Source organism: Jaculus jaculus, chromosome X (assembly GCF_020740685.1).
Source record: "Jaculus jaculus isolate mJacJac1 chromosome X, mJacJac1.mat.Y.cur, whole genome shotgun sequence".
Classification (NCBI taxonomy): Eukaryota; Metazoa; Chordata; class Mammalia; order Rodentia; family Dipodidae; genus Jaculus; species Jaculus jaculus.
The window spans coordinates 38,988,897-39,011,863 of NC_059125.1; the positions used below are offsets into that span (position 1 = coordinate 38,988,897).

Consider the following 22,967-nt stretch of genomic DNA (forward strand, 5'->3'; position numbering starts at 1 on the left):
CAGGTTTAGAGATATTTGAAGACAGTATTTTCACAATTGTTAAATAACCACTAAACTCTTGCATATACAGTAGATTTACATAGGAAGTCTGGCTTAAAAGCAAAATCAAAAAGTTAAAGGTAAGCCAGATGTGGTGGCATATGTTTTTAATCACAGCACTTCAGAGACTGAGGTAGGAGAATCACTGTGAGTTCGAGGCCTGCCTAGGCTACAAAATGAGTTCTATGTTTATGATGGAGTGTAAGAGAGGATAGAGTATGAGTTAGGGACCACAGGTACAATAGGTAGAGTGGCTTCATTATTAACACTAAGGTCTTGGACTAGGTGGTAAGAGCCATTTTTGTGTTTCTTTTTGTTTTGTTGTTCATTATTTATTTATTTATTTGAGAGTGACAGACATAGGGAGAAAGACAGATAGAGGGAGAGAGAGAATGGGCCCGCCAGGGCTTCCAGCCACTGCAAACGAACTCCAGATGCGTGTGCCCCCTTGTGCATCTGGCTAACGTGGTACCTGGGGAACCGAGCCTCGAACCGGGGTCCTTAGGCTTCACAGGCCAGCGCTTAACCGCTAAGCCATCTCTCCAGCCCCCATTTTTGTGTTTCTTTAGCAACTAGGATAGGTGTTAATATAAAGGAGTTAGCTAACCTAGGAAGGCCACAAATTAGGAGTTTGTTAGTAATTGGCTGGAATCTCCGTAAGGCCTACAGAAAGAGGATATTGGTCCCTGTTGGGGAAGAATGTTGAGTCTTTTAAGTTATTAAAGAATATCCAGTGTCCAGGAATATCAGATCAACTTGAGTTGTTAAGGGTAGTGAAAGATCTGATAAGGGTGATGCCAAGGTAAGAAGGGAGGTTTGTATTTGGGTGGTGAGTACAGGAATAGAGATTGTGGAGAGGAGCTTAAAGAAAATACCCCATCTTAGAAGTAGGGCTGGGCGGGAAGGAATAATTAAGAAGAAGTGAGAAGCAAAGCTTGGTGAGGGGTGGGAGAAAGCTGAGTGGCTAAGTAGAAAAAGCTTCCCAGAAGGAAGAAAAGATCCATTTTAGGTTACCTGTCCATCCTGATGTCAGCACCAAGATGATGAAGATTCTGTAATGGATCAAATTGAAAGGTGCTGAAATTGTTTTTAGGTGGAATTCCTTTATGAACAAATAGCCAATGGTACAAGTTCTCAGAACATAGGAAATTCCTTACCTTTGTAACCTTTGACGGGGTGGGGGAGGGGGTGATGTCTTTAGAGATAAGGCCTTGCTACAGGGTGGATGTGAAGACATGATTCTTTGACAGGGTGTTTTATGGCATGAGTAAGGCACAGGATAAATTACAAAGTCAACTTAGAGTACTATCTGGTCCTGCTATCCTGCCCAGGCTGCCAACTTTTCTATTTTGCTATATCTGGGCTCAGAAAGAACTGCAGGGAATGTGGCTACTTTATATCCATAGGAATAACATCTGTCCTCTTAAAGGAAAGGAGCCTATGACTTAACAAAAACATATTGTCCAAAATGAATCACCTTAGAATTAGGGAAAGTAGACATTGAAATCTGATTCCAAATTTTATGTTCATTCCATAGAATAAGTACTGTTAGTAAAGGGAATCTACCCTCAACCCCCAGATAGTTTTTACTCTTTTGAAGCTATAAGTCAGATTGACTAGGAGAAAAATAAAAACTAGGTGTCATTTCTATATATGTTTAGCATATGCTCAGGTATTTATTTATGAAAGTTTTTTCAGGGAAAAATTCTTTCTAAGAAAGAAATAAATTAAGCCACTGATTTTCCTTCTCGTTTCTTAGATCTCCTTAGAAGAATCTGAAGAAGGCAACGGTGACTTAGTTTCCTCCCAGTTTTCTGCAAACACACACAGTTTGGCAAGTGGTCTATCAACCGTAAGCAGTTCCCCAGCACGTACAGAAACTCCTTTTCTTCTCTTGTTCACTTCTGTGCATTACTGAAAGAGAGGGGAGTATGGGATGAGTCAAAAGCCATTATAGATTCCTGCTTGCCCCATGTTCATAGAATATACTCTTTTTGTGAACTTTTTCTAAGGTCACTTATTCTTTCTTTCTTTTACCATGATCTTTGCCCAGGTTTTGAAATCACTTCATTTCCACTTTATAAAGAACAGTGAAGTTTCCTAACACAAGGAAATCAGTGTTTACGGAAATAGAAATGCTAATTACTTTGATCTGATCATTGCTTGATGTATAAATTCATTGAATTGTCAAATAATACTCCCCAAAATATACATAATTATTTCACAAACACCTGAAGAAATTTTTTAAATTTCATTTTCTAATTTAGACTGGACAGTTAAACCTATGAATTATTTCAGTTTTCTGCTGATAAGTTTTCCTGACACCATTCTACCTAACTTCCCTCCACATTGGTCCTAGCCATTTTCCTATAACATATGCCCACTCAGCTTTCTCTCCTATCAAGAAACTTTCCAAAGCTTCCCACTACCTACAGAATAAAAGCCTTTTCTTACCTCAATCCTCAAGGTGTTCTTTGAGATGAAAACTTCTTTGTTCCTCTTGGTCTTTTCTTGACTTTTCTGATTTCTGTTGTTCTAATTCCCTTTTTCTTTTGATCTTTGGTTGACTTCCTTAAAGAACTCTCAAGCAGGATCTGCTAGGAAGAGGACCTATCTAAGTGTGCCTGATGGTGATTCAGACACTGTGAGTTTCACCCTTTTCTTTCTTTTCCTTCCAGCAATACTTCACAAATTTCATGGTTTGGGAAATATGACTAAATGGGAAGTACTATATTTTATCTGCTTTTTGATTCATGTAGAATTAGCCAGAGGCTTTCTTTGGGAAAGATTCATGAGTTATCTAAACTCAAGGATTCAAGCTATTAAGCCATTAGGTTCAAATACCTTAACACACACTTCTATCCTAACAACTTAATGATCATTTGAAAAATAATACTGGCAAATTGAAAGAAAATAATATTTTCATTCTTTTTTTTTCTTTATTTTTTCAAATATGTAAAAACTTTATTGAAACATTTATGTAACACACTCCCTTCTTGGTTACCTTCCCCAATCTCCTCCACTGAAACCCCACTTCCTTCCTACTATTTCTTCTTCTGTATTGATTTTTTTTTTTTTTTGCCCTCCTGAATCATTCATAACAACCCATTGGTGGGCCCAATATTGTAGTATTGTGCAAATAATAACAGCTACTGTGAGGGCATGAATATAAGGACCACTTTATGTCTAGGAGACAACATTCCAAATTACTTCTCCACATCCTTTGGCTCTTATATTCTTCCTGCCACCTTTTCTGCTATAGTCCCTGAGCCATCCAAGGCTATGATAGAGATGTTTCATTAAGTGTCAAACACTCAACTGTTGCATCTCAGCAGTTTGATGAGCTTTGAGCCTCCCCAGCAGTCACATCCATCTTTTTATTTGGTTTTTTTTTTTCATTTTTTTTGAGGTACGGTTTCACTCTAGTCCAGGCTGACCTAGAATTCACTATGTAGTCTCAGGTGGCCTCTAACTCATGGTGGTATTCCTACCTCTGCCTCTTGAATGCTGGAATTAAAGGCGTGTGCCACGATGCCCAGCCCCAGTCACATCCACCTTAAAAGAGAGACTTCTCTAACCAAAAGTGAGAGCAGTACTAATGCACACACACATTGTATGTGTGTGTGTGTGTGTGTGTGTGTGTGTGTGTGTTTAGAGGGCAATTTGGTAGACGTAATATGTCCTTGTAGCCAAGCAACAGTAGTAACTCCCCACCTAGGCTTTATGATCCTCTTAGCCTTAGGTTTTTTTCTTAGCCTAGGATCAGGAATGATTCCCTCCTATGGAACAGGCCTCACATTAAATTAGAGAGCAATTGGTTTTCCCCATAATAGACATGCTATTATTGCATTTATGGGCATATCTTTCCTGGGTGCTTAGTTGTATATGTTGCAGGGTCCACTTCTGGTTAAGACCTCTGATGACTTCTCTCTTCCAACAAGCTGAACAGACTGTCTAGCACTATGACTCTGCTAGTCATCAAGGAAGATGCTTCCAGCTTAATTCTAGCTTGATTCTTCAGTATCCTGTAATCTAAGCATGTGGCATCTTAAGCTATGGGGTCTTACTGTCTAGTTCTGGTGTTTAACATGAGCCTTGGCAATAGCCTGTATTGTTTTGGGACCTGTGGGGCTTGCTTAACCAACAACTCACTGGGAGGTATCCAAATCCAGGAACTAAAACTTTTTTTGTGATAGCATTGCTTCTAAGCATAGCATTTATACCCCATAGGTTACTGCTACCCAAATCTCCTTTTGAAAATGTATATATTTTTAATTAGCTAGCAAATGTTTCCACATGCTTAGTTATGACATTTCTTGTTTTGATTAACCTCACTTGAATATTTTTATTCTATTCTTAAGTAAACATACTATTCATAGGATATGTGTGCTTGTTGAGTACTAGCTTCTCAAATCTCAGAATTTTATTGGATATTATTACATTCATTTCCAATTTCACAGAGATGTTTTGTTTATGTTTGTTTTTATTTTTAACTTATTGAGAATTTGCATATAGGAACATACTATAATTTGATAATAGTCCCCTCTTGTTACCTTATCTTGCCCCCATTTCAGGTATTAATGAACGTTATTGGTCCTTTGTGTCAGCCATGTTATAAGTTGCAGAACCATCATTTATAAAACTAAATGATAATTTTGTTATATATGTTTTCAGTATTTCTCTTGGGTCATGAATGATTAATCAAAATCTTTATTTAGGGCTGGGGAGATTGCTCACTGGTTAAAGGTGCTTGCTTGCAAAGCTTGCTGGCCTGGGGTTGAATCCCCAGAACCCACAAAAAGCCAGACAGACCCACAAAGTGGCATATGTTTTTAGAGTTCTCTTGCAGTGGCAAGAGGCCCTGGTATCCCCATTGTTTTTCCCTCTCTCTTTTTGCCTCTCTCAAGGAAATTGATAAAAAATAAATAAAAGAAAAAAACTTTATTCTGATAGAAGAACATTTAATTGATTTGATAAAGTATGGCTTTATTCTTTGGTGTTATAGTTTGGTTGTTATAATTTCATAGACATGATATAGAGCTAACTATGCAACCACACAGCCACTCAGTTAGGGAGCCTTAGTCCCTGTGAATATGTGATGTTATTCTTACATGCTTTTGTTAAAGCTGCAACTATGATTACCTAGGCACTGGTGGAAATAATCTTGTGCATGTCAGCTAAATATACTTTATGGGTTTTTCTAGTACAAAATACAATTAGCTTTTCTTTGTCATGATCAATGTATAGACATTAAAGTGTATTGACATTGATTATACCAATAGAAAAGCATAAAATTACAGGGATGAAAGTGCAAAGGCATATTAAAAATCTCTCAATGATCCTTGATTCATTAGAAGAAATGAACAAAGAGCTTCATCTTACCCACAAAAGGACTTTCTTCCCCTCTCAGAAAGTTTTCTGCCATCCATACTAATGGAACTAAATCTGATTATCTTTTCTCAGGTTGGAATTTTATACCATCAGTAAAGCAAGTGGTTTGCTTTTTCTTCTCACCAAAGACTTCTCTGCCAGTTACAAAGAACAAGAATTTGAATTGAATGAAGAAAGGAGCAGAATCTCTGAAGAGATTCTTAGAAAAAAAAAAAAAAAACTTTGAGTAACACTTGGTGACTTCTTTCATCTTGTTTATTCCAGACCAGCCTTAACAGTATGATGAGTGTTTATAGTGAAACAGGAGACTATGGCAATGTGAAGGTCACTGGTGAAATCCTTCTCCATATCAGCTACTGTTATAAAACTGGAGGGCTCTACATTTTTGTGAAGAATTGCAGAAATCTGGCCATAGGAGATGAAAGGAAACAGAGGACAGATGCGTAAGCACATAGCATGTTTCTCAGACTGTTTCAAGCACTGCCTTCTTTGTCTGCATGCATGTTTCCTTTTTTAGAAGAGCCTTATCATTCTGCTCAATTAAGAAATTTCTCAGAAAAATACTTATGACTTTTCCCCTATACCATATTTCCCACTTTTCTCTAAAGTATAAGTACAATGCCTGTGTCCTTGGTTAGGGGATTTATAAGGAACCATTAATCATCATGACTCAGGGTTGACAAATTTGTAGTTTATACAAAGGCCACTCTTTGAAGAAGGTGGCTGACATGTTGGCACATGCAGGATGTACAAGAGCATCTTGATTTTGGTTGTGAGAATTCTTCCAGAGAAAATTACCAAGCTGAGAAACAATTAAACAATTCAAAGTACAATAGAAAGACTCTTGGAATCTAGAAACTAGCCTGAGAGGGCAGATATTGGCCATAACATGCTAGAGACAAAATAGTGTAAAATATGTCAGTGGTCTCAAAGTCAAGCTGCCAAATCATTGGCATAATGGAAGGGCTCACAGGACTATACCTGTAGGGAACCACACTTGGGTTTCCAATGGTTCTGTGTCAGTGGGGTCACACAGAATACCTTTAATTCTTGTGAAATTTTGTCTACTATAGGAACGTGTCAGAAACTCTGCTGTTCCATACCAAATTTCTAGGCCCCTGAAGGAAAACAAAGGTTAACCAAAAGACGAATCTTTATTTTGCTTATAAAAGCAGTTTAGACATAGTGAGCTACTTTTATCAGTTCTGAGATTGGTAGGAAAGCCTCTAAGTTTCCAGATACAACCCAAGGTCCAAATGTGAAATCAAATCCTTCTAAGAATGGCAATCTTCTATAATAACTTTTTCTCACTTGTTTTATATATATTTGCTTTTGACATACATATATATATTTAACTTTGAACAGGTGATCTAGGTCTAAGAAATAAAGCTCATTCCAAGTTTCTTAAAAAGACAAATGAAAGGATGCTAACAGCAAATGGATCCACTTATCTTCTTAACAAAATTTAGAATGCTAAAGGAATGATACAATTATTTTGACCAGCATAAAAAGGGAGCTTCTAAAATCCCAGCAGACATGCTTCAGCACTCTGCTAGTATACATTCCAGTTTTGTACATTTCTAAAATCTATCTACTGAGATGTCCCTGCTCCAAAGAGACTCTGTGATAATTAGCTTAAGCCAAGGTGCTAGGTAGAATTGCTATTGTAGCTTCAGGTCATCATTTTCTATTTCTTCCTCACAACTTTCTTTCATATAGTCATTATGGTTGACACACTTCTCTTACATCAGGACACAAAATTTGGGGTGGAGAGACATAACTCAGAAAAATTTGTGAAACCATGGACAATGGTAATGGATTCAATTTATGAAATGGTGCAATGTCTCACTTTCTTGTGTGTGTCAAACAATTTAATTCTCTAAGCCATGATTTAGTGAATACCCGAGATTTTACATTAGAGGAAATTAGGACAGTGAGAAGTTAAAATACTAAGACCATCAAAATAAGTTATACAAGCCAGGCATGGTGGCACATTCATTCAATCCAGCACTTGGGAGACTGAGGTAGGAGAATTGCTATGAGTTGGAGGCCAACACAGAGCTACAGAAGTGAATTCCAGGTCAGCCTGGGCTGGAGTGAATCCCTTCCTCAAAAAAAAAAAAAAAAAAAAAAGGAAAGAAAAGAAAAGAAAAAAGAAATGAAGAAAGGAAAACCGCAAAAAGGGGCTGGAGACATAACTTAGTGGTTAAGCACTTGCCGGTGAAGCCTAAGCACCCTGATTCGAGACTCAATTCCCCAGACACACGTAAGCCAGATACACAAGTGGCACATACATCTGGAGTTCGTTTGCAGTGGCTGGAGGCCCTGATGCACTATTCTCTCTCTCTGCCTCTTTCTGTCTCTGTCTGTCACCCTCAAATAAATAAATAAATAAATATTTTTTAAAAAAGAAACACAAAAAGCAGTGATAACTGGTGATTTAAAATGACTTGTCTTGATGCCAGGGTTTACACTCTTGCTTTGTTATTCTTATAGAAAGCTAAATTATATTTAAGGTATCCTGCTATATAGACTATGTTCTATTGATACTCACTTTTATTTGTCTATGCCCCTGTACTTGCTGAAGTCTTTTGAGTATTTCCCTGCAAAGTATATGTTTGCAAATAATTATTTTCATCCTATATTACCTATAGCTATGTCAAGTCATACCTTCTTCCAGACAAATCCAGAAACAATAAGCGCAAGACCAAAATCAGAACTGGTACCAATCCAGAATTCAATGAGACATTAAAGGTAAATAAATACTTTCATAGTGACACCTGTAATCACACCTGTAATTCCAGTACTTGGGAGGCTGTGTTAGAAAGATTGTCAAGAGTTCAAGGTCAGCCTGAGCTATGTAGTGAGTTTCAACCTAGCCAAGACTATAGAACGATACCCTGTCAAACAAAACCCACTATCTCCTCCAAAAGAAGTAACTACAGGAAATATTTTCTTTTCATTTCAAAGCTGATATGTGCCAGAATTTAAATAAATGTGTCTTTCCTAACAGTTTTTCAAAAAAGAGATGAATGTCAATCACTGCTACTTTTTATTCCCTTCTGTTGCTGAGGTCATACCTTAAATTGAGGTTATTCAGCCAAATTATACCTGAGCAAAATTATATCTGAACAAAATTATATCTGAGCTGGCATTTTTTTTTTTCTGCAGAGCAAGTTTCATCCTTGGGGAAAATGCTGTTTTTGGACACTGCTTTAGATGAAATTTGTCACATTTTTGTGACTGACTTAGTAGGTCACTTAGTATAAATTTATTGCTCTGCTAATACAGCTTGGATATGTGCTATTTCTTATTAGGATTTCAGTGTGTGGTTAATGAAGAGTGGGGATGCAGGATTAGCTTTGAGAAATCTCAGAGAAAGCACCCTAGATAAAATATGAACCAGGCCTTATAAATTTCTATTTCTAATGGGCTTCCTTGTAACAACCCCTTATCTCATCCTAAAACAGTCTGCCCTAGAAAGTAAGATTGAAGGAGACTTAAATATATTGCCAATCATCGGAAAATTTATGCACTTGTACCCAGAGTGATGGATTCAGACTTCACCATAGGGGAAGATGGTAATGGCAGAAAGCCACAAACCTTGCACGCATCAGTGGAGGTGTATGTGGAAGCAGAGTCAGATATCCAGGCAGATCAAGCTTAAAATGAATAGATACAGGCTGACTGTGAATTAAGTGGCCATAATAGGATATCAACAATGAGTTCAAGCAGAACAGATAAACAAAGTGGCAGGATAAATTCAGAAAGCAGAGAAAAAGTTAAGCATGGTAGTAACAACAGGGAATAGAATAGACACAGACCCAAGATTAGAAATCAGTCATGCTGAAGTGTGACCCAGATGGTGATTTCAAAGAACAAGCAGAAGGTTTGAGGGTGTGTGTGCATGTTTCTGGGTAATATTCTCCTTGAAAAGAAAAAGCAAGTCCCATAATATTTCTTTTCTGCTCAACCTGTATATATAGTTTTTCACTTACAAACTTAGGTAGGGTTTTATGATGTTTGGTGTCTACAAATTTCTCATGTTAGTACTTTTATAGATTTAGGAGTTTTCATTATTAATAAATAAGAGAAGTTGTAGAGTTGTTATCTTAAGTTTTAGAGCCACAGAGCAGATGTGAAAAAATAAATAGTTAAATTAAAAGCAGGTAAAACTGGAAAGAGTGTAAGCTTTATAACCTAACCTTTTTCATTGTCTGGACTTTCTTGATCTTTAATAACTTGTTTATATGTCTTTTACATCAGTGGGTCTGAAATGAAGTGTTTATGTAACATAGTCTCTATTGTAGCAGAAACAGTGTTGTTTTTATTTTATTCATGTTGCTGATGCCTATGATCTAAAAATGGTAGAACTTTCAACCTGTCCTACAATCATACAGAACCCTTCTCACAGGGTGTGATGCTTTAAATTTTATTTATAGTATACTATCAGCCATACTCAGCTGGAAACAAGAACACTGCAGCTCTCAGTTTGGCACTATGACCGGTTTGGACACAATAGCTTTCTTGGAGAGGTGGAAATTCCCTTTGACTCATGGAACTTTGAAAACCCATGTGATGAGTGGTTTGCACTTCAACCTAAGGTAGGAAATACTACCAGTTATGCAGTTCTGCCATTAGACAAGTTTGAGGAAAATTAATGTCATAATTTTAAACAATCTGAAGGACTCCAACATTGAAATAATCACCTGCAAGAATTAGTGGAGTAATATTTGGAATAATATTCTGATAAATGTTGTAAGTCCATTATTTTTGAAATTCAGCATTGGTATTTGTGATAGAATGCAAGCCCTGTAATCATGTAGCATTGATTTTTATTACTAAAGTATATTCACGATTTGAAGTTCTCCATGGATAACCAAAATGGATATATTATATAATCCCATTAAAATTACAGATGAAAGAAGAAATACATTTTTACTGAAAAAGAATCCAAAGAATCATAATATTGCTCTGACATTAAATATAGGAAATATTTGGTCATTCGCCATTAAAATCTTTTGAGAATGAATTACAAGCCTAATTATAAAAGATAGCACTATTAAGTACTCAGCAGACAGCAAACTCCTGTCAGTTCTTCTGTTTGTGTATTTCTCTTACCCATCATCTGGCTTGGGATCTTTTGCTCTATACCCTACAGAAATCAGAGATATGTAAGGAAAAGTTATTCAAGTGATGGTTTTTGATAGCAGCAAAGAGTGGAAGCAGGTGTCACCCTCTAGACTTACAGCTCTCATAGAGGCTGCAAGTAGGAGCAATTTTTGCTCTACAAATATTGCAGCTCTTGGGCTGGAGAGATGGCTTAGCAGTTAAGGTGCTTGCCAGTGAAGCCTAAGGACCAAGGTTTGATTCTTTAGGTCCCACATAAGCCAGATGCACATGGTAGCACCAGCATCTGGAGATCATTTGCAGTGGCTAGAGGCCCTGGTGTGCCCATTCTCACTTGCCCTCTCTATTTCTCTCCCTCTCTCTGTCTCTAATAAATGAATGAAAGTAAATCTTTAAAATATTGCAGCTCTTGTATAGACCTGTGTACTAGAATCATTAGCTCTACAAGTGTTACTAAGCTTGTGTAGGCCCATGAAGTTAGAATTTCTAAGCCTTTGGCAGTGACTGTTTTAGCTTCTGGGTTGTTTTAGGCATTGAGATCTTTCAGCCCCTGACAATGGCCAATTTTACAGTTTCTGGGCCTGAGGTATCTGATATTTCTGGCCTTAAAGATTTGACTGCTCTCTGTAATTCTTCCAGTGACCAGGACCTGCAGTTTCTCTTCTGTGGCCTATTAAAATCTTCTATCCTTCTTCAACATCAGCTCTTCACTCTCTCTCTAGTTCTTCTAGCTGTTGTTCCTTGGCTGGATGCTCTCTCAAATTGTTCAACTGCTCATGTTGCTATAGTTATTGACACATCTGCCACTGTTCAGGAGGCAAGTACCTGCCACTCTTTCACTGGTGTTGCTGCACCGGCTTTTGGGACGGTTGGCTACTAGTCTTCCAGCTTTACCTCTTTTGCAGGAGCCAATGCAGCCAACTACTCTCCACCTTTGCAGCTCACCATTCTGTCCATCTCTGCAACAGTTGGATGGTTCTATGGCCCATTGTGCTGGCTATTTAGTTGCTTCTCTGCTGCCTGTACTGTCAGTGCTGTGCCACTGTCCTTGCTGCATCTTAATGTTGTCATCTCAACCCTCTCTACTAAAAGTGTGAAAGAAAAGATCACTGGGGAGAAGCCTTTTATTAGGTTTAATGTTGCAACACCATGAGAAGAAGAACCAGAGATCTCTCTCAGCTGGTTTACTTTACTTATATAGCATTGGTGAAGGAGGTCTGTACAAGTCACAGAAAACATGCAAATGAAGGCTTTTGTTTGGAACAATATGCAAATTAGAGATGAAAGTTGATATTTATATCAATCATTGCAACATGCAAGTAAATGCTGACATTTGAACCAATCAAAGCAAACATCTTATGCAACTGAAAGCTGATGTTTAAACAAATCAAAGCAAACCTCATGCAAATGAAGGTTGATATTTGCATAAATCACAGCCAACCTTATGAAAATAAAAGATTGACATTTGCACCAATCACAGGAAACCATATACAAATGAAGGTTGAGATGAGCACCAATCAAAGCAAACATACAAATGAAAGGTGATGTTTGCCCCAATCATAGCAAACACCTTATGCAAATTAAGGCTATATTTGCACCAATCACAGCAAACCTCATGAAAATGAAGGTTGAGGTTTGCACCAATTACAGCAAATGTGCAAATGAAAGCTGATGTTTGCATCAATGACAGCCAAGATGTAAATGAAGGCTGATGTTTTCACCAATCACACCAAACTTCATGCAAATGAAAGCTGTTTGTATCAATCAGAACAAACATCTTATGCATATGAAAGTTGATGCTTGCACAAATCAAACCAAACATCTCTTGCAAATGAAAGTTGATATTTGCACTAATCACAGACAACCTCATACAAATAAAGGTTGATGTCTGCACAAATCACATATATTGTCATGCAAATGAGGCCTTATGTATGCACCAATCATAGCATACATGCAAATGATTACTAACAGAAAACATGCAAATGAAGGCTGAGGTTTCCACCAATTACAGCAAGCCTGAAAATGAAGGATGATATTTGCACCAATCACAGAAATCCTCATGCTAATGGTTTATGTGTGCACCAATCACAGCAAACATGCAAATGATGGCTAACAGAAAACATGCAAATGAAGGCTGATATTTTTAGCACTCACAGCAAATTTTTCTTGCGAATGAAGGTTGTTGTTTGCTTCAATTACAGAAGCATCTCATGCAAATAAGGATTGATATTTTTAACACTCACAGCAAACATGGAAATGAAGACTGAGGTTTGCACCAATCACAGTAAATATGCAAATGAATGTTCATTTTAGCACCAATAATAGCAATCATACAAATGGCAGCTGATGCACCAAACACAGCAAGTCTCATGCAGAAGGTTGATTTTTGCACCAATCACAACAAACATGCAGATGAAGGATGATGTTTGCACCAATCACAGAAATCCTCATGCTAATGGTTCATGTGTGCACCAATCATAGCATATGTGCAAATGAATGCTAACGGAAAACATGCAAATGAAGGCTGATATTTTTAATAATCACAGCAAAATTTTCATGCAAATGAAGGTTGTTATTTGCATCAATTACAGAAATATCTCATGTAAATAAGGATTGATATTTTTAACACTCACATGAAAATGAAGACTGATGATTGCACCAATCACAGTAAATATGCAAATGAATATTCATGTTTGCACCAATAATAGAAAACATACGAATGACAACTGATGCACCAAACACAAGTCTCATACAGAAGAAGGTTGATTTTTGCACCAATCACTGCAAACATGCAAATAAATGCTGAAAGCGGATATGAAAATGAAGACTTATGTTTTTACCAATCACAGTAAACATCTCATGCAAATAAAAGTTGATGGTTGTACCAATCACAAAAAAACATGCAAATGAATATTGATGTTTGCATAAATCACAGCAAATATGCAAAGGAATGTTAATATTCTCACCAATCATAGCAAACATTTCATGCAAATGAAAACTGATGTTTCTACTATTCATAGCCATCCTCACATGAGTGAAGATTAATGCTTTCATAATGCACAGAAAATGTGTCCTGCAAATGAAGGTTGATGTTTACACTAATCACAGCAGATTTCTCATGCTAGTAAAGGTTAATATTTTCACCAATCACAGAAAAGTTCATCTTTATGAACTTTTCTGTGAGCCAGATGAAGGTTTATGTTTGTACCAATCACAGCCATTCTCCTAATAGACCATCAGGGGAAGTACTCTGCCTCTAGTACCTATGTAGAAAATGCTGTAGGCTCACTATGACTTGTGATAGTAATAATTCCAGTACAAACTGAAATATCCTGGCTGAGGCTGTAGTTAGTTTCAAGAGCTAGAGCAAGAATTGTGAACATCATGTATTCAAAGTAGCCAGTGCTGGGGCTGGAAAGATAGCTTGGCTATTGAGGCATTTGCCTATAAAGCCTAGCAACCCAAGTTCGATTTCCCAGTCACCCAATGTAAAGCCAGATGCACAAAGTACAGCATGCATCTGGAGTCCATTTGCAGTGGCCAGAGGTCCTGGTGCACCCATTCCCTCTGCCTCTTCTCTATCTCTCCCTCCCTTCCTCTGACCCTCTCTCTCTCTCTCTCTCTCTCTCTCTCTCTCTCTCTCTCTCTCTCTCTCTCTCTCTCTGTGTGTGTGTGTGTGTGTGTGTGTTTAAAAATAAATAAATAAAAACAAAATAGCAGGTGCTGGAATAGGGTAGTTAACTGACAGTCCTTTTGTTCAAGGCAGCCAGGGCAGCAAGAGAGAGTTCAATAGCTACAAAATAGGTAGTCAATTGCTTCAGCACCCTAACAACTTTGTTTATTTACAGGAAAATGATCAGATGGGATATTTTCTATAAGATCCTCAAAACTCATTAACTCCAGTAGTGATTTTAACAAGTCTTGTAGTGCCTTAGAATGTTAAATACCTGCCCATCACTCCAAGGAAAGGTAGATTCTCTTTATTTGTCTCATTATGAATGAGCATCATTATTAAAATAAGTCCAAGATATCATGTGGTATATAACACTGATGAAGGACAATTAATATTTTTTAGTATATGAAATTAATTAATATAAGATTAACATTAAAGCACATAGAGATTCTTTAGCAATCAGTTTGGGAGAAAAAGAAGCACTGTTAATTTCTGTAAATGGTTTAAAGACTTCTCTGAGATGCTGTCTGTATAGGCTCTCTCGGGCATCTTTTGTGCTTAGGAACTGACAGTTTTCCTTGGTAGACACCTCTACATTGTTGCCGGGTCATTTCCTTTCTGTCATAAGGAGGAAGCATCTCTAAGCCTCTGTAATTCTGCTGAAGAAAAAAGTTCTGATTCTGTTTACTGTCTGTGGAACACCATCAGGCCTTTCCCAGATCAATTCTCTCCAACTGAGACTTTGAAGGAGCCTGGCCTCAGGCTACTACTGTAGCTTTTGACCCACATGGGCAGAGAGCCAGAAATTTATAGGGCTCCTTGTCCCCTTGCCTCAATAACTGATAGGTGGGTAATCTATAGACCCACTTCATTTACTGAGAGGGCTTAAGGTTTGAATAGGAAATGATCCCTGTAGACTTATGTTTTTAATGTTTGACCCTAGGTTGTTGATGTTATTTGGAAATTAGAAAATCCTTAGGAGGTAGGACCTACCTGGGGGAACTAGATCACTGGAGATGTGTCATTTGGGGGATCTTCCCCATGCCGCTTCCTATCACAATCTCTATTTCCTGCCTTCTCTGAGGTGAACAGTCTCCTCCACCTCACTACTGCCAAGTTCTATGTCATTATAGGCCCAGAAATTATGGCATTGACCATGAGGGACTACAATCTATTAACATACAAGCCAATTTAAACTGTTTCTGACAGGTATTTTGAAACCTAATGAAAAACATGACTAATACAGAGGAGGAAATCTCTGAGTTGTTACTTACCCTCCAGGGCACACTAAGGCTTAAACTACCTTCTATGGAGGTTTATTCACCATTATACCCATTTCTGTGCTCCTGCACCCATTCCTTCACTGGTCTTTCTGGGGAACACTTCCTTATTAAATCACTTTCATAAGAATCATCACCTCAGAGTCTACTGAACACAGACTCTAAAACCCAGCAGAAGTTATTGCCTCTAATTCATGTCATCATCCAGAGGAAAGAATGAAGACTTGGAATTGCTTAGATATCATGCCTTCTAGAACTGGGGAGGACAGGTACCAAGAAAAGCTCTTTTCTGGTTTTTCAAGGTAGGGTATAAACCAGGCTGATCTGGAATTCACTATGTAGTCTCAGGCTGGCTTTTAACTCACCATAATCATCCTACCTCAGTTCCCGAGTGCTGGGGCTAAAGATGTGTGCCATCATGCCAGGAAAATGGTAGCTTTTTGTTTGTTTGGTTTTCAAGGTAGGGTTTCACTGTAGCCCAGGCTGACCTGGAGCTCATTGTGTAGTTTCAGGGTAGCCTCGAACTCATACCGATTTTACTATCTCTACCCCCCCCCATGTGCTGGGAATAAAGGCTTGCAACACCACTCCCAGCCAAGTCATGCTCTGTATGCTGAGTTGGCATCTTAATCAGTGTTCTGACACTGCAAAAATACCTAAGATAATCAATTTAAATAGAGGAAATGTTTATTTTGGCTCACAGGTACAGATATCCATGAGCAATTGTCCCTGTTGTGTTGGACCTGTGAGGAGGCATCATATTATGACATGAGCACAGGGCAAAGTGAACATTGTTATTTCATAACAGCTCAGAAATTAAGAGTCAGGAAGGAAATGACACCCAATATCACCTTCAATAGCACACAGCTGATGACTTAATTTCTTCCCACTAGAACCCACTTTTTAAATATTCCATTACTTTCCAATTGATTCACAAGCTCAGAACCAAGCCTTCGCCATATAATCTATGGGGGACACTCCAGATTTAAACTACAGTACTGACCTCTATGTGGTTGATAATCAGCCAACTATTTTCACTTTTCAATCTCCTTTTTTCAGTCATTTCAGCTCAGTGTCTTTCTGTCAGCTTTTAATATACTGAAACCAGTCTGTTTCTTGTAGATTATCAAGCAGAGAAAGTGGAGTGTGAGCTATGGGAAATCATTTTCCTATGAATAAGGGATCCAAATTAATAATCCTTAACCATTCAGAAATACTAACTTCATTTTGTAGTGGGAACACCATAACAATATACTGCCTGTCACTTATTTACTGCATTAGTGACGGTCCCTCAGCTGTATTTCTGTTAGGTATTACTGAAGAAGCCAGTGGGGAGGCTGATGACAGAAAAGAGAATTCAAGATGTCAAACTTGAATACTCTAAAGTAGTTTTACAGATTACCTTCCAATTTACTTTAAGATATAGGACTTTCTATTACCTATAACTTATTATCCCTGTGAAAGGCAAGTTAGGTACTTAGACAAGAAGTGTTTGTCTGTTTGAATTGCCTTTCCAATTTACTTTAAGATACAGGACTTTCTATTACCTATAACTTATTATCCCTGTGAAAGGCAAGTTAGGTACTTAGACAAGAAGTGTTTGTCCGTTTGAATTGCCTTTCAAGCTTTCCCAGGGGTTGCTATTATAAAAACAAAGACTTCTGAAAATCAACAGCAGCTTAAGTGGTTTTACACGGAAACATTCTCTATTTTGTCTTCAAGTAGAAAGTAAGTTTCTTGTGGAAGCATTACCTGTCTAAAAGCCTCACTTTACTTGGCACTTTTGCCAGTAATTTAGTTCTCTACCTTACACCTCCAAATTCACTGAAAAGTCCATTTCTTGCTCCAATGGAAAGTAGATCTCTCTTTTCAGACAGCATAGATGGTGTCATCAGATTAATTCACATCTCTGCTCAGACAGTCACAATAGCTCCCTACTGTGGTGGTTTGAATGGATGTTCCTCATAGACTCTGACATTTTACTGGAGCTTGCAACTTGGATCTCCAGACACCTGGCTGGAGGAGGTATCACTGGGGGCAGATCCTGGGATCCAGCTCAAAGGCATATATAGAGGTCTGAACTCTGACTGGGTCCCTGTTTGCTGCTGGATTTTGTGCTTGCTGCTTTTGGGGTTTTGTTGGCTTCTTTCTCTGCTTGGATTTATGAATGGGAACAATCTTCTTCTCCCATTGATGAAACTTCCTCTTGGATCTGTAAGCTGAAATAAATCTCATTCCTCCCATAAACTGTATCTATTTGGAAGTTCATCCCAGCATTTGGGCAACTGACTATAACATCTACTATTTTAGGATCAATGCTATCCTTTATTCTAGCCTTCTGTTGAATCATAGGATATTACACCTCATTTTCAGGCAAATGTAGTTCCTCATGGACTACATGCCTACAAGCTCTCCAAATCATTGTAGAAGGAGAGTCTCCCAGGCATGGTTTAAGAGTACAGAAGCCATAAGCTGCCTGGGAGGGTAAGTTTCCTGGGAACTTATGCAGACCTCTTGATAAATTACTCATGAGTGAAGGGTCACTGACACTCCCACTGCTTTGCTTCTACTTTGGAAAGCTCTAATGTGCTTTCTATCATGTTCCCAGAACTAACCCATTGGATGAGCAAAAGTTGTTTCCACAGAACTTTACCCTTGGTAACCATCTTCTACCATTTAGTACCACTTACCTATTACCCTTCCTAATGAAATGCTTAAATGTAAAATCATGCATTAAATTATTCTGGGAGAATTTTAAGTAGATACCCTATATAGATACTCTTTGCTACTACCTCTCTGCACATACCTACCTACCTTTCTTCCAAGCTAAGCACATTATATGTGTGGTCCCAAATCACATTTTGCTAATGTTTTCTCAACCCAGACTAGCCTTTCTGACTTCCTAAATAATCGTCTTTCCAATTCTTTCAGGATCATGCAAAGAACACCACTTTAATCCAGTCTGGACTAATCTTTCTCTTCCCATATGTTGCAGTCAGGTTCCCATTGCTTGCAGAAATCACCCGACCAAGAGCAGGTTGTAGAAAAAAGGTTTATTTTGGCTTACAGACTTCTGGGAAAGCTCCACAGTGGCAGGGAAAATGACAACATGAGCAGAAAGTGGACATCAGCCCCTTGCCAATATCCGGTAGACAACAGCAAAGGAGAGTGTGCCAAACACTGGCAAGGGGATACTGGCTATAATGCTCATAAGGCCACCCCCAACAATACACTACTTCCAAGAGGTGTTAATTCCCAAATTTCCATAAGCTGGGAATGTAGAATTCAGAACACCTAAGTTTACAGGGGACACCTCAATCAAACCACCACAGGGTGCAACTGAATTGAAGGGCCCTGGAGATGGTGAGATAAACCTTACCATAAATTTCTCCTCTCTGTCTTTTTTCTTTTTTTTCTTTTCCCTTGGCTCTAGTCTGTACCCTATACCAGGATGTGGTTTACATCCACAAAGTGCTCTTGACGAGAGAGACCTACTATCTCCCAAGACAAATAAGACAGACATCTGTCAGGGCACTTGATTACCCACTAGAGGTTAATGGTAAGGCCCTACTGCTGAAGATACCATAAGCTGTTGGAATGGACCATGGAGAGACCTGTTGAAATATAGAAGAGAGGCAGTCCCAAGACAATTAGCCCATCTAGTGCTGGAATGTGGTACATGACCTACCAGGTCAAAGTGTCCAAAAACTGTCCATGCAACTCAAAGTCGAAATGACTCTGAAGAAAGTAACCTGGTATGATGCTCACACAAGGGCAACAGTGGCACACAGACATGGTGGGTAACCAAGTGCTCTTGAATTTGCTAACAGATCTGTTCAGTGGAAAGAAAACCAAATCTGGAACTGGAAAACAAGTCAGAATCATATATAGATAATGATTCTGCTTTCCATTGTCAAGCTTCCACTAATCTTGGGCTGCAAGAGGGCCTACACCCTTTCAATTTTCTCAAAATTAATAATGGTTATCCCATTTAGATGGTGCTAACTTCACTTTCCATTGGAGAATCTGCTTCTCTTTTTCATATGGGAGCTAGACCTGAGGAGATAAATGATCCAGTGCACTGGGTCTGGGCAGCATGAGTATCAACTGATGGTTTTTATATCAATCATACCAATGGAAAGATGAAGGCACATTAGATTGAAGAGTGAGTCAATGGTTAGGAAATAGTTAACAAGGAGTAAAAATGTACTGTAGTACTCTTTCAATAAATGTGGTTTAAAAGGACAGAGAGAACTAATGTAATTGTCATAGAGAAAGTTTAATGTTAATAGAACTTCATTGAAAACTGGAATAAGGATAAGGATGTACTTCAATAGATACAGGGCTTTCCTAGCATGTGAAAAGGCTAGGTTTGGTTCCTAGTCAGATGTGGTGGCCCATTTGCAATTCCAGCACTCAGGAAGTGGAAGCAAGAGGATCAAATGTTCAAGATTACCCAAAACATTGTGAAAAATAAGAAAACATTCTCTTCTAAAGTATTCATGAAATCACACACAAACACAAATACACATGCAGACACATAAAAACCATATATATATATGAACAATACACTGCCTCCAGGAGGCATTAATTCTTAAATTTCCATCATCTGCGAACCAAACATTCAGGACACCTATGTTTGGGGGGCCCCCATCAATGAAATCACCACTTTCTTCCCCTGGCCCCCATAAACTTATAACAATACATGATAGAAAATACAATGCATTCAGTCCAACTTTCAAAGTCCCCACATTTTTATCAATCCTAATGATATTCAAACATTCCCATCATCCAAGGTCTTTTAACTGAGCCATAATACCAAAAAATCCTCCCAAAACCCATAATGGCACAGAACAAACACACTGCAAAAGATGGCATTGGACATAGCAAAGAAATATTCAACCAATAAAATATTTAAAACAACCAGGGCAAACATCAAACTCTGTAGCTCCAAGTCTTACTTTATTCAGTGACAATTCTCCAAATCCAATAATTCTAAGCAGGAACAAGTCTCTAGTTTTCCAATTCCATCCCTCCAAGTAGGCTACTCACAGTCCTGGAAAACTTCATCCAGGGCTGGCAACTTTCTGTAGCAGCCATCTTGTGGTCCTGGCATCTCGACTGGGTCTCTGTTGCAATACATGGTTCATCCTCAAGCCTCCATAAGGTCTCCATGCAGACATCCAGCAAACCTGCTTCACATTGTCCATAGATGTTTCCAAAACATGAGACTAAGTTTCAAACTAAATGACCCCTTCTTTCCTACATTTCTTTGTATATTTTACATTTTAATTTTTTAATTTATTTTTTATTAACATTTTCCATGATTATAAAAAAAAATCCCATGGTAATACCCTCCCTCCCCCCCAACTTTCCCCTTTGACATTCCATTCTCCATCATATTACCTCCCCATCTCAATCATTGTACTTACATATATACAATACTAACTTATTAAGTACCCTCCTCCCTTCCTTTCTCTTCCCTTTATATCTCCTTTTTAACATACTGGCCTCTGCTACTAAGTATTTTCCTTCTCACACAGAAGCCCAATCATCTGTAGCTAGGATCCACATATGAGGGAGAACATGTGGCACTTGGCTTTCTGGGCCTGGGTTATCTCACTTAGTATAATCCTTTCCAGATCCATCAATTTTTCTGCAAATTTCATAACTTCATTTTTCTTTACCGCTTAGTAGAACTCCATTGTATAAATGTGCCACATCTTCATTATCCACTCTTCAGTTGAGGGACACCTAGGCTTGTTCCATTTCCCAGCTATTATAAATTGAGCAGCAATAAACATGGTTGAGCATGTACTTCTAAGGAAATGAGATGAGTCCTTAGGATATATGCCTAGGAGTGCTATAGCTGGATCAATCTTTAGCTGTCTTAGGAACCTCCACACTGATTTCCACAATGGCTGGACCAGATTGCATTCCCACCAGCAGTGTAGAAGGGTTCCTCTTTTTCCACATCCCCGCCAACATTTATGATCATTTGTTTTCATGATGGTGGCCAATCTGACAGGAGTGAGATGGAATCTCAATGTAGTTTTAATCTGCATTTCCCTGATGACTAGTGACGTAGAACATTTTTAGATGCTTATATGCCATTTGTATTTCTTCTTTTGAAATGCTCTATTTAGCTCCAAAGCCCAGTTTTGATTAGCTTATTTGATTCCTTATTATTTAACTTTTTGAGTTCTTTGTATATCCTAGATATTAATCCTCTATCAGATATATAGCTGGCGAAGATTTTTTTTCCCAGTTCTGTAGGTTGCCTCTTTGCTTTTTTCACTGTGTCCTTTGCAGTGCAAAATCTTTGTAATTTCATGAGGTCCCAGTGATTAATCTGTGGTTTTATTGCCTGAGCACTTGGGGTTATATTCAGAAAGTCTTTGCCAAGACCAATATGTTGAAGGGTTTCCCCTACTTTTTCCTCTAGCAGTTTCAGAGTTTCCGGTCTGATGTTAAGGTCTTTAATCCATTTGGACTTCATTCTTGTGCATGGCGAGAGAGAAGAATCTATTTTTATCATTCTGCAGATATATATCCAGTTTTCCCAACATCATTTGCTGAAGAGGCTGTCGCTTCTCCAATGAGTATTTTTGGCATTTTTATCGAATATCAGGTGGCTATAGCTACTTGGGCTTACATCTGGGTCCTCTATTCTGTTACACTGATCTACATGTCTGTTTTTGTTACTATGGCTCTGTAGTATAGGTTAAAATCAGGTATGGTGATACCACCAGCCTTATTTTTGTTGCTCAGTATTATTTTAGATATTCAAGGTTTTTTTGTGATTCCAAATGAATTTTTGCATTGTTTTTTCTATTTCCATGAAGAATGCCTTTGGAATTTTGATAGTGATTGCATTAAATGTGTAGATTGCTTTTGGTAAGTTTGCCATTTTCACAATATTGATTCTTCCAATACAGGAACAAGGGATGTTTCTCCACTTTCTAGTGTCTCCTGCAGTTTCTTACGTGAGTGTGTTAAAGTTCTCATTGTAGAGATTCTTTCCTTCCTTCGTTAGGTTTATTCCAAGGTACTTTTTTTTTTTTGATGCAATTGTGAATGGGAGTGATTCTCTGATTTCATCCTCTGGGTGATGTTGTTAGCACATATGAAGGCTACTGATTTTTGTGTATTTATTTTGTATCCTGCTACATGGCTGTAGGTTTTGATCAGCTCTAACAGTTTGCTAGTAGTCTTTAGGGTCCCTTATATATAGAATCATGTCATCTGCAAATAATGATAACTTGATCTCTTCCTTTCCAATTTGTATCCCTTTTATGTGTGTCTCTTGCTTTATTGCTATGGCTAAGACTTCCAAAACTATGTTAAATAAAAGTAGGGACAGTGGACACCCTTGTCTTGTTCCTGATTTTAGTGGAAAAGCTTCCAAATTTTCCCTATTTAGTAATATGTTGGCTGTAGACTTGTCATAAATA

The 22,967-nt window shown here is 38.1% G+C and overlaps 1 protein-coding gene across 5 annotated transcripts in view; it reads left to right on the plus strand.

Moving 5' to 3' along the window:
• Positions 1-22,967, plus strand: part of Sytl5 (synaptotagmin like 5) — a 334,702-nt gene that overhangs the window by 284,061 nt on the left and 27,674 nt on the right. For all 5 annotated transcript variants that reach the window (XM_045141096.1, XM_004665735.2, XM_045141095.1 and 2 more), the window contains 5 exons: positions 1,799-1,891; positions 2,618-2,683; positions 5,695-5,873; positions 8,085-8,184; positions 9,873-10,034. In XM_045141096.1, the coding sequence (XP_044997031.1) occupies positions 1,799-1,891; positions 2,618-2,683; positions 5,695-5,873; positions 8,085-8,184; positions 9,873-10,034 (600 nt within the window). The remainder of the gene's footprint in view (positions 1-1,798; positions 1,892-2,617; positions 2,684-5,694; positions 5,874-8,084; positions 8,185-9,872; positions 10,035-22,967) is intronic.